General features: G+C 37.6%; 1 protein-coding gene across 1 annotated transcript in view; it reads left to right on the top strand.

Annotated features, from left to right (window-relative positions):
- The window catches only part of LOC120539514, a 30,452-nt gene extending 25,887 nt beyond the window's left edge, over positions 1-4,565 (top strand). The window contains exon 3 of the mRNA XM_039769645.1: positions 780-4,565. Coding sequence (XP_039625579.1) covers positions 822-2,009 — 1,188 coding nt within the window. The 5' untranslated portion in view covers positions 780-821 and the 3' untranslated portion in view covers positions 2,010-4,565. The remainder of the gene's footprint in view (positions 1-779) is intronic.
- Positions 4,566-14,791: the final 10,226 nt, after the last annotated feature.

Here is a 14,791-nt window from a genome sequence, read left to right as displayed (position 1 = left end):
CGGGGAAGACCCAGGACATGCTGGAGGGACTATGTCTCCCAGCTGGCCTGGGAACGCCTTGGGATTCTCCCAGAAGAGATGGAAGAAGTGGCCGGGGAGAGGGAAGTCTGTGCCTCTCTGCTCAAGCTGCTGCCCCCGCGACCCAACCCCGGATAAGCGGAAGAGAATGGATGGATGAAACATAATCATGACAATTATAGTAGGATAGCAGGATTCTGAAATAAATAGCCAAAGTCATGCAAAGCTTTCATGTTGCAAAGTTACCTTACACTTGAACACCCTCCTAAGATTTAGTGAACTGGAGAAACAAGAGCAACTAAAGATGAGCTTGGGGATGGCAACATACATTTTTTGATATCCTGTGTTTTGAAGATCTTACAGTACATATTTTATATTGTTCCAGTTGTAAGAGTGGTAATAGATGCAGTTATAATTTATTAACATACATGCAAACAAAACATACAATCCAGATTTTTTTAATTGAGATGATGATAAGTATAACACTGCATAATTAATTTACATAATTATATAAGGAGCCTTTAAAATGGGCATTTTCAATATTAAAAAATGGCTTTGAAAATATTAGATTTTTAGCTCCTGTGTTCTACTATATAAAACAGCAGACTCTTTTTCAAACATAAAGACAGTTTAATGTATGGGAGTGAAAACAGACTAGAAACTTATATACATTATATGACAGAGAGCAAAAAGTGACACATAAGTAAATTAATTAAAATATGTTGCACAGATTAATTATAATATTATATATTATATTTCAGATATTTTTCTATAAAAGCAACTGGATCTCTGAATCACAGGCCATGGATACAAATATGTCACACTCTCTATATAGCAATGAATGCAAAAAAGCACTGGATATGGAGACAAGTGTGTCACATACTGTACCAAGCAAGGAATGCAAAGAAGAAATGGATATGGAAACATGTGTGTCACACACTGTTCCTAGCCAGGAATGTGGAGAAGAAATGGATATGGAGAAAAGTGTGTCAAATGCTAATAGCAAAGAATGCAACGAAGCACTGGATTTGAAGACAAGGTTGTCACACACTACTGATAGCAAAGAATTCAAAAAAGAGGAGGTTATACAGCTGATAAACCGTGGATGTGAAGAATCCTTCTTTCCTGAAAAGCATAAGCCAATTAAGGAACTGAGAGATGTGGAATCACTTCATCACATGAGGCAGTTTTATTTTATAAGAAATCCTCTTCTCCCAAAAGTCAAGTTAAATATTTCCAAACTTCTCCATGCCACAACCAGTGTAGGACTGACGGGCATTCTTCAAAAAGAAGGATTTAAAGGAGAACTGTTCAATGTAAATCTCAAATATGGTCCTTTTTCTTTTTGGACAGGGGCTGCAGATCCTCAAGACACACAGAATCAAATAGATATTTGGCTTCAAAAGAACCAAAAACACCTGCAGACCATGCCTAAAGAAACATTCAATACTTCCCCAGCTTTTTCCGAATCATCTCTCTACGGTAATTACAAGTTCACACTGGAATTTGCAGATGTCTTGGAGGCCTATAAATCTCAGTGTTGTGAGGGGAAAGATCCTGTTTTTCGGGTATTTGGAACTTCCTGTTTTAAGGCAGAAATTATGTATACAGTGATTGTTCATAGCCCTGATGAGAATCAGTTTAACAACTTCCCATGTCTTACAAATGATGATGATAGCATTTGCACACAGGATAGCAATGTTGTTTTTTGGCGCCCTGAGTCAATGAGTTCAGTTAACATATTTCACCAGGATGGAAATCCTGAATACTTACGTTATTTTGTATGGGATCACTTGGTATTTGCATTTCATATTAAAGATTATCTCAAATTTCCAAGACAATACCTTTTAGAACACCTTTCAGGTTGTAGTCTGCATCCAGTACATGTTTGCAGAGAGCTGAATTATTCTATGGATGATGTGAACAGATACGTAAATCACCTGAAAGGTGAACAAGAAATAAAAAAAGAAGATAGTAAAGAGAATCCATGAACGCAGAAATGTTGAACAGACTGGCAACAGCTGGTCTAGGTTATACTGAAATTATTATTTTTCTTTTGTGGTTGAGATATATTTAAGCACAAAATACTAGGATTAAGGTTTCATTAGTAAATAAAAATGTAAACTGTTGCTTTGATTTATATTTTATGAGCAATCATTTTCGCTATCAGAAGCTCTTCATCGGCAAAGCATATGCATAGGGAAAATCAAAAAGTAAAGGCAACATACCCTTTAACACTGATAACTATGAGCAGATGAACATAAAAAGTATATCACTTCTCCATATAGTCTCCCTGCAGGTCAATGAACTATTATTCCACTAATTTCTTCATTTCTTGGGAGAAGAAGCTTTTTGGCTGCTTCCCAATCCAGGTCTGCGCCACTTCCTTAACCTAGGGGGTCATGTGTAACACCTTGAGTAGAATTCACACTAAAGCATGGCATATAGACAAAACTAGAAATGTTTGTACACACAAAAAAATAAAATGCATAAAACTGTGCATAAGCGAAGTTCTATGCACTTTCACTTTATAAATCTGTGTCGGGTCGGGCGCAAGTAGGCTCCATTGTTACAACATGTACAGGATTACTTATATTTACTTAATATATTGCCCCCCTCCCCATTATCTAATATTTAAGTGGCTGCTGTCTTAAATATCCTAAGTAGACCAAACCCCAACTTGCTTTATTTTTATATGTGATGTTCATGGCCTGCGGGGGTCTTAATCTGGTCTTGGTGTAACACATTTCCCAGTTGTGTAGGTAATATGGAAGAGTCGATACATTATGCACCCAGCTTTTTCTAATAACCAAATTAATCCAACAGTCATCAAAGCATATAAGATACATAGTCAGAGGAGAGATAATGTTCATAAAAGAATGTCTCATCTTAGCACAAACTTTACAGTACAGTAAAGACGCTATATAATACATATTGTGAAAGATCTCTTATCATATTGTGGTCACTAAAAGTCGGGAAGAACAAAGAAACGGACACCAACATAAAATAAAAAGAAATTTCTTTATTCTTGGTGAGTTAGAGAGACTGCAGCCCCCCAGTTCAGTCAACTGGTTTGGGTTCAGACATACTGCTCACAAAGAAAAAAATCACTCTCTTTTATTACCTAACTTGTTCATTAGCCGAAGAGAGAAAAAAACATAGCAGCTCATTTTGAGGTCATACCTGCTTGCTGTAAGTTACGGCTACATCCTGATTTATTACATACAGGAGCACACCAAAACAAAGAGCCACCAGGCACTTGCATTCCTAAGGAATATGCCCTTCTCAGTATACACACACAAGACCAATTTAAGCAGTTTCTTATAGTTCATTACATTAGTTATAAAGAGATTACATTCTTATAACTTTAATATCTTCATTAGATTATAGTTGTTTGGTTAGATTAATAATCCTTATTTATTAATTCATAAGTAACATGTTTTCTTATAATATTAAACAAGAGTAAAGAAACGATCACATTGATTTATAATATCACACGGTGTTCTATTGGTATCAAGAGGTCATCATTTTCTCATAAAAGAATGTAAGTTAATCATATAATTATGTGCATAAACTTAATTCCTTTTCTACCTAAATGAAGATCAAATCATATAGAAGTAAAAAATCATATAGCTCTCTGCAGCATGATTAATACAAAATACAGTCCTTGAGTTAAATACTTATAATCGTTACAGTTAATAATGTTTTTTCTTCCACAATATCTGTAACACACTATTAAAGATACCCCCACAACATTCCAAAGGACTACAACATGGAAGAAACTGGCAGCATCGTTCAATGTGCAATTTCTGAATCGGTGGCCAAGCAATCCTTTAATCAGGGACTGAAACTCTGCACATTTTTACTAAAGAATAAATGTTTAAATATATTATGATGTGTATTTTTCTATTATATTATGCATCACATGTCTTTTTCTGTAGCATTGAGTAAAATATATTTGAGACAGTTTCACTTTTTAATGGTATATTTGTGCTTTTTCATGTTCAGAACATTCTTTCTGATACGTGTGGAATTCAGTTTGTGACATTACCCACTGTCTTAAGTTTGTTAAATCACAAGGTAGTCTAAGTGAATATTCAACTTTGTTCCCCTTTTTGAATTCCAAGAAGCAGACTGCAACTGCGCTTTGTCTTAGTCTTGATCTACTGCTTGCATGCAGTTATGGGCACACTTCTAACAGTGCTAAACCTGAAAGTTAGTCATATTACTGTAAATACATACTAAGACCAGATCAGCACAAGATCATCTCCAGCTCATAGCACACTGCAATTGGCCCATAATGCTTTTTTTCTCATCGTGTTTAATCCTTGTCCTTCCTTTATTGTTTGACAATAATATTACTGCAACTGTCTTTTGCTGTGAGTAGCAAGGATAATAAAAATAGGCCATTTGGTTTGTTCCATGATCTACCATTGAATCAAATCAACTATAGTGAATGCTACTTAGTAATTTCATATTGTGAATAATTAGTTATCAGTGTGATTTTTTTTAACTAAATTGTGCACTTCATTTATGTATTTATTTTGTTGCGCTTGACATTTTGTGTTTTAATGTCTACTTTGTCTATTGAAAATTATTTTAAAGTTGTGGACTAATAAAAAAGTCTCTGCTCTTACTTGACTCTGACTTCCATTTATTTTGCTGCATTTCAGCAATAGCAATTTGTATCACACTGCTTGCAGGACATAACAAGACATCATATAGTTTTTGAAGTCATTCCACTGTTTTCTTTGAAGACCAAAGTCTATGGGCTGCTCCAAGCAGATAACCATCTATCAAAGAGTGGTCAGTCAAGGTGGGTCTAATGAGAGGTAAGTACAGTTAAACTGAAAAACGTACCACAAGCCCAAAAGAGAAAGCTGACATCCTGTTTTCCACAAGTTTCACTAACACATCCATTTTCACCAACTGTAAGCCTGTAATCTTTCAGTTTTATTTAAAATTTAGTCATTGAAAACTCATATTGAAAACTCATATACAGTATATCCTATATAACATGACATTGCAATTGGATTAGGAGGAAAACAGAGCTACCCAAATAAAAAAAAACCCATGCAGATATTTGACAACATGCAAACTTGAAATAGTGTCTTTGGCAAGAACCCAGGGACAATCCTTTGGACTACACCTCTTTCAGTGAAAAATATATATTAAACTGTAGGAATCTAAAATGGACTGAATCTCAAATTCATTTGTACCATTAGTATAAATGGATGGTGGAGAAGTACACAAAGTACAGACTGGTATGTACAGGCTTTAGCTTGGATGCATGACATGTGGAATGTATTTTGAAATGAGCTGGCATTGCCAGACTATTAGGCATAAGATCTACACTCCATTCCACTACATAAGGACCATTAAAATGTGGTGCCACCTTATGGGATGGAGCCTTCATGTGGATGCCTCAAGTCACAAGCCATGCTTTCTTGTTGTTTTTATTGATTTCATTAAAAGCATCTAACATTCCATATAATCAAGTCAAACTTAAAAAAACTAAATTCAATTCATTCCCAAGCCATGAGAAAGAGAGGAAGGCCAACAGCCAGAGTAAAACTTTTGAGAGTAGTAAAGAGAAAGGAATCATTCTCCCCAATATAAATGCTTATTCTAAAATGTTATTGATTAGATCTAGCAAGGTTTTAAAAAAGTTTTGAACAGATCTAATATTGCTAGTAGTTGTGTCTATGGGGCCTATTGCTCTGTTTGCAACTTACAATTGTGGGGATGAAGAGGGTAGATCAGAAATAACTTGTACTCTTTCTCTCTGCCCCAAACCCCCATTTTGCCTTACCAGGTGAGGATAGACCATACCAGTTCCAGTCCTCTGACATGCCTAGAGAAACAGCATCTCCAGAACAAAACAAGCCCCCAAGTAACGGTGTAGAAGGAATAGATTACAGATACCTATTGGCAATACAGTCCAAATACTATTAACATACAATATAATATTGAACAGGCTTGAAAGAATAAACCTAGGATATGATGTTAAACAGTACCCATTGAGATGCACATAATGTATGACAGTACAGTCCTAATACAAAAGGTGTCAGGGTCAGTTTTTTAGCTCTGTTTCTGCTTCATCTGGAGAACTAAAAAGGTGTAACTTTTCTTGAATGTCCACTGTCAGTTTAGCATGATTATGAGAGGCTTTATCTAAATTCAGCATTGCGGAATGCAGAAAAATGCAGTACAGTGGAACCTCGGTTTGCGAGCTAATTCGTTCTGGAAACGTGCTCGCAATCCAAAGCACTCGTATATCAAAGCGAATTTCCCCATAAGAAATAATGGAAACTCAGATGATTTGTTCCACAACCCAAAACTATTCATATAAAAGTGATTAATACAAAATATAAAGTAAAAATACATAAAACAAATTAACCTGCACTTTACCTTTGAAAAGAATCATGGCTGGTGTGAGTGAGTTTCTAAACTCTTGTGGGATTCCACCCAACAGGACGACACGCAGAAGAGCGTACCAAAGCAATCACAGTCTCCCAGCGCTGTAGCAGTTTGCCGTAAAAGCGACTTGAAAATTTCGAGGACATGCTATAAGCGCCTGCCATCAATGGGTGATACAAGGAACAAGGAACATTATAAATCTGCAGGGCATTGTATTACTTGGCCACTAACATGGGCACAACCCTGCCTGACTGCTGTGTCTGTGTATAGGAGAGTGGCAGATCCCGCTACAATAAATAACTGTGCTGTTCCTGTTTCAAGCTGAATAAACCTGGTGTTGCTAAAGTACTGAGACTCAGCTTCGTGTTTTGGGGTGCAAGACTGGGACTTGCACATCACAACACACACACACACACGGTCACAATGCTGTAGTAAACAGCATACGCTCGTACGGATGTTAACTATATGAGTGAGGCACGCCGACTGACGATTACCCACAATCCCACAGTGAGAGAGAGAAAAACCATCAACTCAATTGTGATCACGTGACACTCGGCAGACAAAGCGTATACGGACTACTTGTATTGCAAGACCTCGTTAGTTTATCAAGTCAAAATTTATTAAAAATTTTAGCTTGTCTTGCAAAACACTCGTAAACCATGTTACTCGCAATCCAAGGTTCCACTGTATATTTAGCAGCTGTTGAAGGTGAAAAATCATGGAAAATGTAAATGCAGTTATTTTCAAATATAATCTCTTGTTTCAGTCTGGGAAGTGACATCAGATTCATTTTAGAATGTAATTCATTGAAACATACATTGAGGCTTCTAGGATTTGAGACATTCGATCCACATATGCAGTAAGCTGCTGATATCCCAGTGTCTGATTTGAAGTCCTCTCCAATTATTTGAGAGAATAGGTCAGCAATTAATTTCACATTTCAAACGAGTCATGAGCATTTGCTTAACATTTTCAATTTCAATTAACCTTCTGGAACTGACTCACTTTCACTCCCACTTTAGCTCTCAGCTGGAGGTGATGCTGCGGCATCAGGTCCCAGGAAATCTATTCTTTCTGCCAGGCCAGATCTTGAACTTGAACTTGAGGCCTGTTTCGACTTAGATGAAGCTTTAGCTGTCTTTTCTGTTTGCTTCTGAACCTTTTTTTCTGCCAGACATGCTAATTGCATATCCTGTAACTGAAGCCCATCGAGTTTAGTAAATACAGGATACCTCGGGATGATAAAACAAAGGAACAATAACACAAGCCGCTAAAGGTTTTTCGTCTCAGTCGTCCATCTCCCGAAATGGACAAGACTTTAGCATCTGAGAGCTATCTCTGAGTGTTATTTGGTCTGTGATTAACCTTTTTTTTTTCAAATAAGCTGCAGAGGCAGCATTTGACAGAGGGGCCCAGTCAGGCCAACTGAGATTTTTTAGATGGCACTAAGAATGTCTGGCCCTGTGTTCTAGCTGTGGTGAAACATGAATAATGTAAGACCATCCTTCTTATTGAACATGCAGCTCTAATACCCAACAAGAAACTTGATCTTACTTCAAATTATACTAATTACACCATCCATCCATTATCCAACCCGCTATATCCTAACACACGGTCACAGGGGTCCGCTGGGGCCAATCCCAGAGCACACACACACCCACACACCAAGCACACACTAGGGACAATTTCGAATCACCAATGCACCTAACCTGCATGTCTTTGGTCTGTGGGAGGAAACCTGAGCACCCAGAGGAAACCCACGCAGACACGGGGAGAACATGCAAACTCCATGCAGGGAGGACCCGGGAAGCAAACCCAGGTCTCCTTACTGCTTAATTACAGTAACACATTCAAATTTTCTTAATAGTTAGTTATTTCTGGGGTATTTCCATGGAGACTAAAATATGCAAATTATTTAAGTAATTTCAACTAGTATTGCACTTAACACTCCCCAAAAATATGTAATAATTTGTAACTCCAACCTTCATATGCTGCATTAAAGCAAACGGCACATTAGATTTAATGTGACAAATGTGATCCACACAGATCCATATCATGCTTCTGGTTTGTTGTATCAGTAAAATGCTAAGTGGGAGTACTGTAAATAACAAGAAATAGGCTACAAAGATAAAACTGTTAGCACATAAAACAATATATGAGTCGCTTAAAATGCTGCAAACTACATAAACTTACTTTAACAAAGAATATAGGTTTTAAAAGAATTTGGTACCTGCTCGCTAAATTAAATTAATACTGTCTAAAATGTTTCATGAACTTTTGCCTTGAATGTGTTTGTGCACATTTTTGCCCTAAAATGCCAGTACTCTTCATAGGTCCATGGTTGCACTTGCACTTGCCTGGTGTACCTTTCAGTCATTTCTTACTAATTTTCAAAGGTAATCTTGAAAACTAGAACAATATTTCTTTAACCTTTTTTTTAAGTCTAGATAGCAAAAAGGATTACGTACAAAGCTTGAGTTTTTTTTTCTTTTTATTCCACAAAATTGAAAACAAGTTTTTTTCAGCTGTTTAACAATATTTTTCAGCCGTTTCACCGTAACATGATGAAGTTTTAAATTGCAGTCTTTGCAGTCGTCTGCTGGAACTCAAGTCTGTAAGTTAAATACTTTAAAGAACAACAAAGTTATTTTCATCTAATCTACACAGCGATGAACAATACTTCAGATGTAGTTAGCCCATATCTTTTGAATTAGTCGAAAACTGTTTGTTTGAAATTAACTGTAACATGAAAATCCTGATAACAGAAGGCGTTTTCAAGCAAACGAAACCACAGTTGCAGACTACGCTCGTTTAAAACAAGTGAGGCTGCATTTGTTGTTGCGACAAAGGAAAAGATCAAGTTGTTCTGTCTTCTATTTTGCAGAGGTCGGTATAGCTGATATCTCGAAAGTTTAATAAATCAGTCGCTAACGAAAAATCAAAATGACAAGCAGTTGCCAAGTCTTGCACTGAAGTTCTCACAAACTTGCCCGAACATGCCCAAAATATAAATGTGACCTTAACCGTTAGACAGTCATGACCAGTCGTTCTGGTAAGTAACGCTTATGAATAGAAAAGATAAGAAAACATTACAGATAATTGTAAAATTCCCAAATATGAAATATAATTAATCAGGACGTTCTCAAACTCGAATTTTGTAAAAAGGGAAAGTGAGAATGCATAACAAAATTAAGCACAGCTAACTTAGACCTGGCATAATGGAATAATGAGATGAACTGACTGGTGCGCAAAAGACTCGATCGAAAAGCAAAACCATATCTAGCGAGACTCGTGCATAAGACCAATACAAATCCAAACACTAAAACTCCCAGGTTCAAAAAAGTCAAAGAATAGAAACAAAGTTCATAACATGAATAATAATAATATTAATAATAATAACAACAATAAATTCTTTACATTTAGATTCCTATTCCTGCTACTATTTACTGATTTATTGTTTTTGTAAATAGGGATTTTCAAGCATGAACGAATTATAAGTATATATCTTATTTATTATAAAATGGTGAAATTAAACTCGAATGCTGTGACTTACAGTGGTGTGAAAAACTATTTGCCCCCTTCCTGATTTCTTATTCTTTTGCATGTTTGTCACACAAAATGTTTCTGATCATCAAACACATTTAACCATTAGTCAAATATAACACAAGTAAACACAAAATGCAGTTTTTAAATGATGGTTTTTATTATTTAGGGAGAAAAAATCCAAACCTACATGGCCCTGTGTGAAAAAGTAATTGCCCCTTGTTAAAAAATAACCTAACTGTGGTGTATCACACCTGAGTTCAATTTCCGTAGCCACCCCCAGGCCTGATTACTGCCACACCTGTTTCAATCAAGAAATCACTTAAATAGGAGCTGCCTGACACAGAGAAGTAGACCAAAAGCATCTCAAAAGCTAGACATCATGCCAAGATCCAAAGAAATTCAGGAACAAATGAGAACAGAAGTAATTGAGATCTATCAGTCTGGTAAAGTTTATAAAGCCATTTCTAAAGCTTTGGGACTCCAGCGAACCACAGTGAGAGCCATTATACACAAATGGCAAAAACATGGAACAGTGGTGAACCTTCCCAGAGGTGGCCGGCCAACCAAAATTACCCCAAGAGCGCAGAGACGACTCATCCGAGAGGTCACAAAAGACCCCAGGACAACGTCTAAAGAACTGCAAACCTCACTTGCATCATTTAAGGTCAGTGTTCACGACTCCACCATAAGAAAGAGACTGGACAAAAACATCACTGGCCCGCATGGCAGATTTCCAAGACGAAAACCACTGTTAAGCAAAAAGAACATTAGGGCTCGTCTCAATTTTGCTAAGAAACATCTCAATGATTCCCATGACTTTTGGGAAAATACCTTGTGGACTGATGAGACAAAAGTTGAACTTTTTGGAAGGCAAATGTCCCGTTACATCTGGCGTAAAAGGAACACAGCATTTCAGAAAAGAACATCATACCAACAGTAAAATATGGTGGTGGTAGTGTGATGGTCTGGGGTTGTTTTGCTGCTTCAGGACCTGGAAGGCTTGCTGTGATAGATGGAACCATGAATTCTACTGTCTACCAAAAAATCCTGAAGGAGAATGTCCGGCCATCTGTTCGTCAACTCAAGCTGAAGCGATCTTGGGTGCTGCAACATGACAATGACCCAAAACACACCAGCAAATCCACCTCTGAATGGCTGAAGAAAAACAAAATGAAGACTTTGGAGTGGCCTAGTCAAAGTCCTGACCTGAATCCAATTGAGATGCTATGGCATGACCTTAAAAAGGCGGTTCATGCTAGAAAACCCTCAAATAAAGCTGAATTACAACAATTCTGCAAAGATGAGTGGGCCAAAATTCCTCCAGAGCGCTGTAAAAGACTCATTGCAAGTTATCGCAAGCGCTTGATTGCAGTTATTGCTGCTAAGGGTGGCCCAACCAGTTATTAGGTTCAGGGGCAATTACTTTTTCACACAGGGCCATGTAGGTTTGGATTTTTCTCCTAAATAATAAAAACCATCATTTAAAAACTGCATTTTGTGTTTACTTGTGTTATATTTGACTAATGGTTAAATGTGTTTGATGATCAGAAACATTTTGTGTGACAAACATGCAAAAGAATAAGAAATCAGGAAGGGGGCAAATAGTTTTTCACACCACTGTAAATGCCTGTATTAATAAGTAACTATTAAATTAAGTTAAAATAAGAAGCACAGTGTGGTCAATCTTTTGGTAATAAAATGATTTTGAAGGAAGGATTCTGAATTGGCTTAATTTCAATTCTTAGGTCATTTTGTAAATGAGGGCGGCACGGTGGCGCAGTGGTAGCGGTGCTGCCTCGCAGTTAGGGGACCCGGGTTCGCTTCCTGGGTCCTCCCTGCGTGGAGTTTGCATGTTCTCCCGGTGTCTGCGTGGGTTTCCTCCGGGTGCTCCGGTTTCTTCCCACAGTCCAAAGACATGCTGGTTAGGTGGATTGGTGATTCTAAATTGGCCCTAGTGTGTGCTTGGTGTGTGGGTGTGTTTGTGTGTGTGTCCTGCGGTGGGTTGGCACCCTGCCCAGGATTGGTTCCTGCCTTGTGCCCTGTGTTGGCTGGGATTGGCTCCAGGTGACCCTGTGTTCGGATTCAGCAGGTTAGAAAATGGATGGATGGATGGATTTTGTAAATGTCAGTATTACTCTGATCGCTTTTTGGTCCAATTGTAAACATTATACTGGTTATAGTGCATGTTGTTCAATGTTAAGGGCTGCTATACCTTCTATATGGGCTTTACGGATTCTCCTGTTTTTGAATTTCCCCCAATACAGTAATCCCTCGCTATATCGCTATATATATATAAATATATATCACAGATTTTTCGCTGGTTTGCAGCATTCTGTGTACAATGGGTCTTTTAATTTAGGTTACATGCTTCCTCAGTTTGATTGCCCAGTTGATTTCATACAAGGGACGCTATTGGCGGTTGGCTTAAAAGTTACCCAATCAGAGCATGTATTACATATTAACTAAAACTCCTCAATGCTATAAGATATGCTTCCCGCGCGGTGCTTGTTTTCTTCTCTCTATCTCTCTCACTTTCTCTGCCTGACGGAGGGGGTGTGAGCAGAGGGGCTGTTTGCACAGAGGACACGGACACTCTTCTACAAAATGGCGCTTTATCGCGGTGCTTCCGTATACTTAAAAGCACGTATTGATTTTTTGATTGTTTCCTTTTCTTTGCGAGCGCTCTCTCTGACATTCTCTGCTCCTGACGGCGCTCCTTTGAAGATAAGATATATTTGCTTTCTTTTAATTGTGAGAAAGAACTGTCACCTCTGTCTTGTAATGGAGCACAGTTTAAACGTTTGACTAAAGGGTGTTATTTCATGTCTAGAGGACTCTAATAATGTTAACAGTGTGGGAGAGTTTATAAGGGCTTAAAATATATAAAAATAACCATACAAACATATGGTTTCTACTTCAGGGATTTTCACCTATCGCAGGGGGGTCTGGAACGCAACCCCCGCGATCGAGGAGGGATTACTGTATATAATATCCAATAATAATCCAATAACTTGCTATTATAGGCTAACTGGTGGCTCGAAATGTCAGTGTGCATGTTCTCTGTGCTGATCTTGCATCTAAACTCTTGTGCCAGAAAGAGTAATGCTTTTCCCTAAGTTGCAAATTGCACAGCAAACAGCCTAATGGCAGAAAGTAGGCAGAGAAAGCAGCAGCACAGCACAGCACTGACAAGGATCATAGAGCAAAGAGAATGAGTGCACTCAAACACAAGAAGAATCCTCCACTTGAACCCGCGGAGCAACAACAAAGCAACAACTCCAAACAACATTGGACATCATCCATAAAGACTTGGTATCATAAAACTATTTAAATATGTGCCAAAATAAAGTAGGACTCTAAATACCAGTAAACAGCCAGCCTGTATGATTGTATATCTAGTCTGTCTGTATGTAGTCTTATATGTCAATGTATATATGGAATTATCATATTTCTGTAATCCTTGTGTTTATAGATAAATTGTAATTTCCTGTTTCTTAAAATGAGTGTGCTTCAGTTACCTTCATCTCTAAAGGCCGGAGACCTGCCTCCTACAACAGAGAAAAGGTAAGGTAAATAAAGTAGGAGCCTTGCCGAGTTATTGGACTAATTAATTAATGATATTGTCAAAGACAAATCTAATATTTAATTAACCAACTTAAAATGTACTTTTCAAAATCCCGCATCATTTCGGTGTGCTCCTGGGTGAGCTTATTATTCATTATTAATTATCAAAATCTTACAGTCGATATTCAACTTAAGGTAAAACTGGATTTTGAGACCATAAAAAGTTGAGAAACACTGGTCTAGCTGACAATAGTGTGCGATGATTCACAGCATGACAACACTGTTAATGTCATTTCACTAATATAACTTTTGCTTCCAGTAAGAGTAGCTATAATTTAGTCCTACTACCTAGCTTTCATATGTAGCTTTAGGCATTAGAATTTATGCTATGTGTAGCCTTTTAAGAAAGGAAAAAGGTTGAATGGATTTGCAATGCAAGTCTTAAGTGACTAAAACTCCATCCTGCATGAATGCCTAGGAAGAACAAAACACTGCCTGTCTTTCACAGTTCAGCTCCAGCTAGCAGCCATTAAGAGTCAGTATAATAGTGCTAAACAGGCAGGGGCAGTAGATTGTAAAAAAAAAAAAAAATGTGAAACATGGTGGTGCTGTGGTATGATGATAGGATGTTGGTTTGCAGGTATTTTTCAGTGTTATACAGAAACTATGACCAGTGTGAAATATAAATATGAGTGCAACATATGAACAAATTAACTATGGAAGTATATACAATACTATTTTATAACTATTATGTACTGCAAGGATATAATTAGCCATGGGACATAGTAGTCCTATTATTATTTAACTTCTTTGTTATTAAAAATGAGGCTGGCCCTTTGGAAAAAAGAGCAAGAGACAACTGATTTAGGAACTGTATGTCTCTTTTCTTTTTTTGGTGGTTACCATGTTGGCCTAGTTGCCTGGGGCCTCATCTATAACGCCGTACGGGAGTGTACGTACGCACAGAAAAATCCAAATGCAGGAATCTGTGCGTACGCCCACTTCCGCGTTCTTCCGCTACATAAATCCCGATCAGCGTGAAAAGTAACGCTTGTTCACGCTCCTGCTGTCCCGCCCCGTCTCCTCCCAGAATTACACCTCTTTGAATATGTAAATCAATATAAATAGCCCTTAAGCTCAGCGTTCTGTGAAAAGGCAATGGCAAAAGCACAAGGGAAAATATAAAAATTTCAGCGAATACCAAGGCGAGCCAAGGAAAAACGTACTATTTGTTGGTTTAAAC

This window comes from Polypterus senegalus, chromosome 11 (assembly GCF_016835505.1).
Source record: "Polypterus senegalus isolate Bchr_013 chromosome 11, ASM1683550v1, whole genome shotgun sequence".
Lineage (NCBI taxonomy): Eukaryota > Metazoa > Chordata > Cladistia > Polypteriformes > Polypteridae > Polypterus > Polypterus senegalus.
The sequence above is the reverse complement of the archived record's forward strand: the minus strand, read 5'-3'. Positions and strand labels throughout refer to the sequence as shown.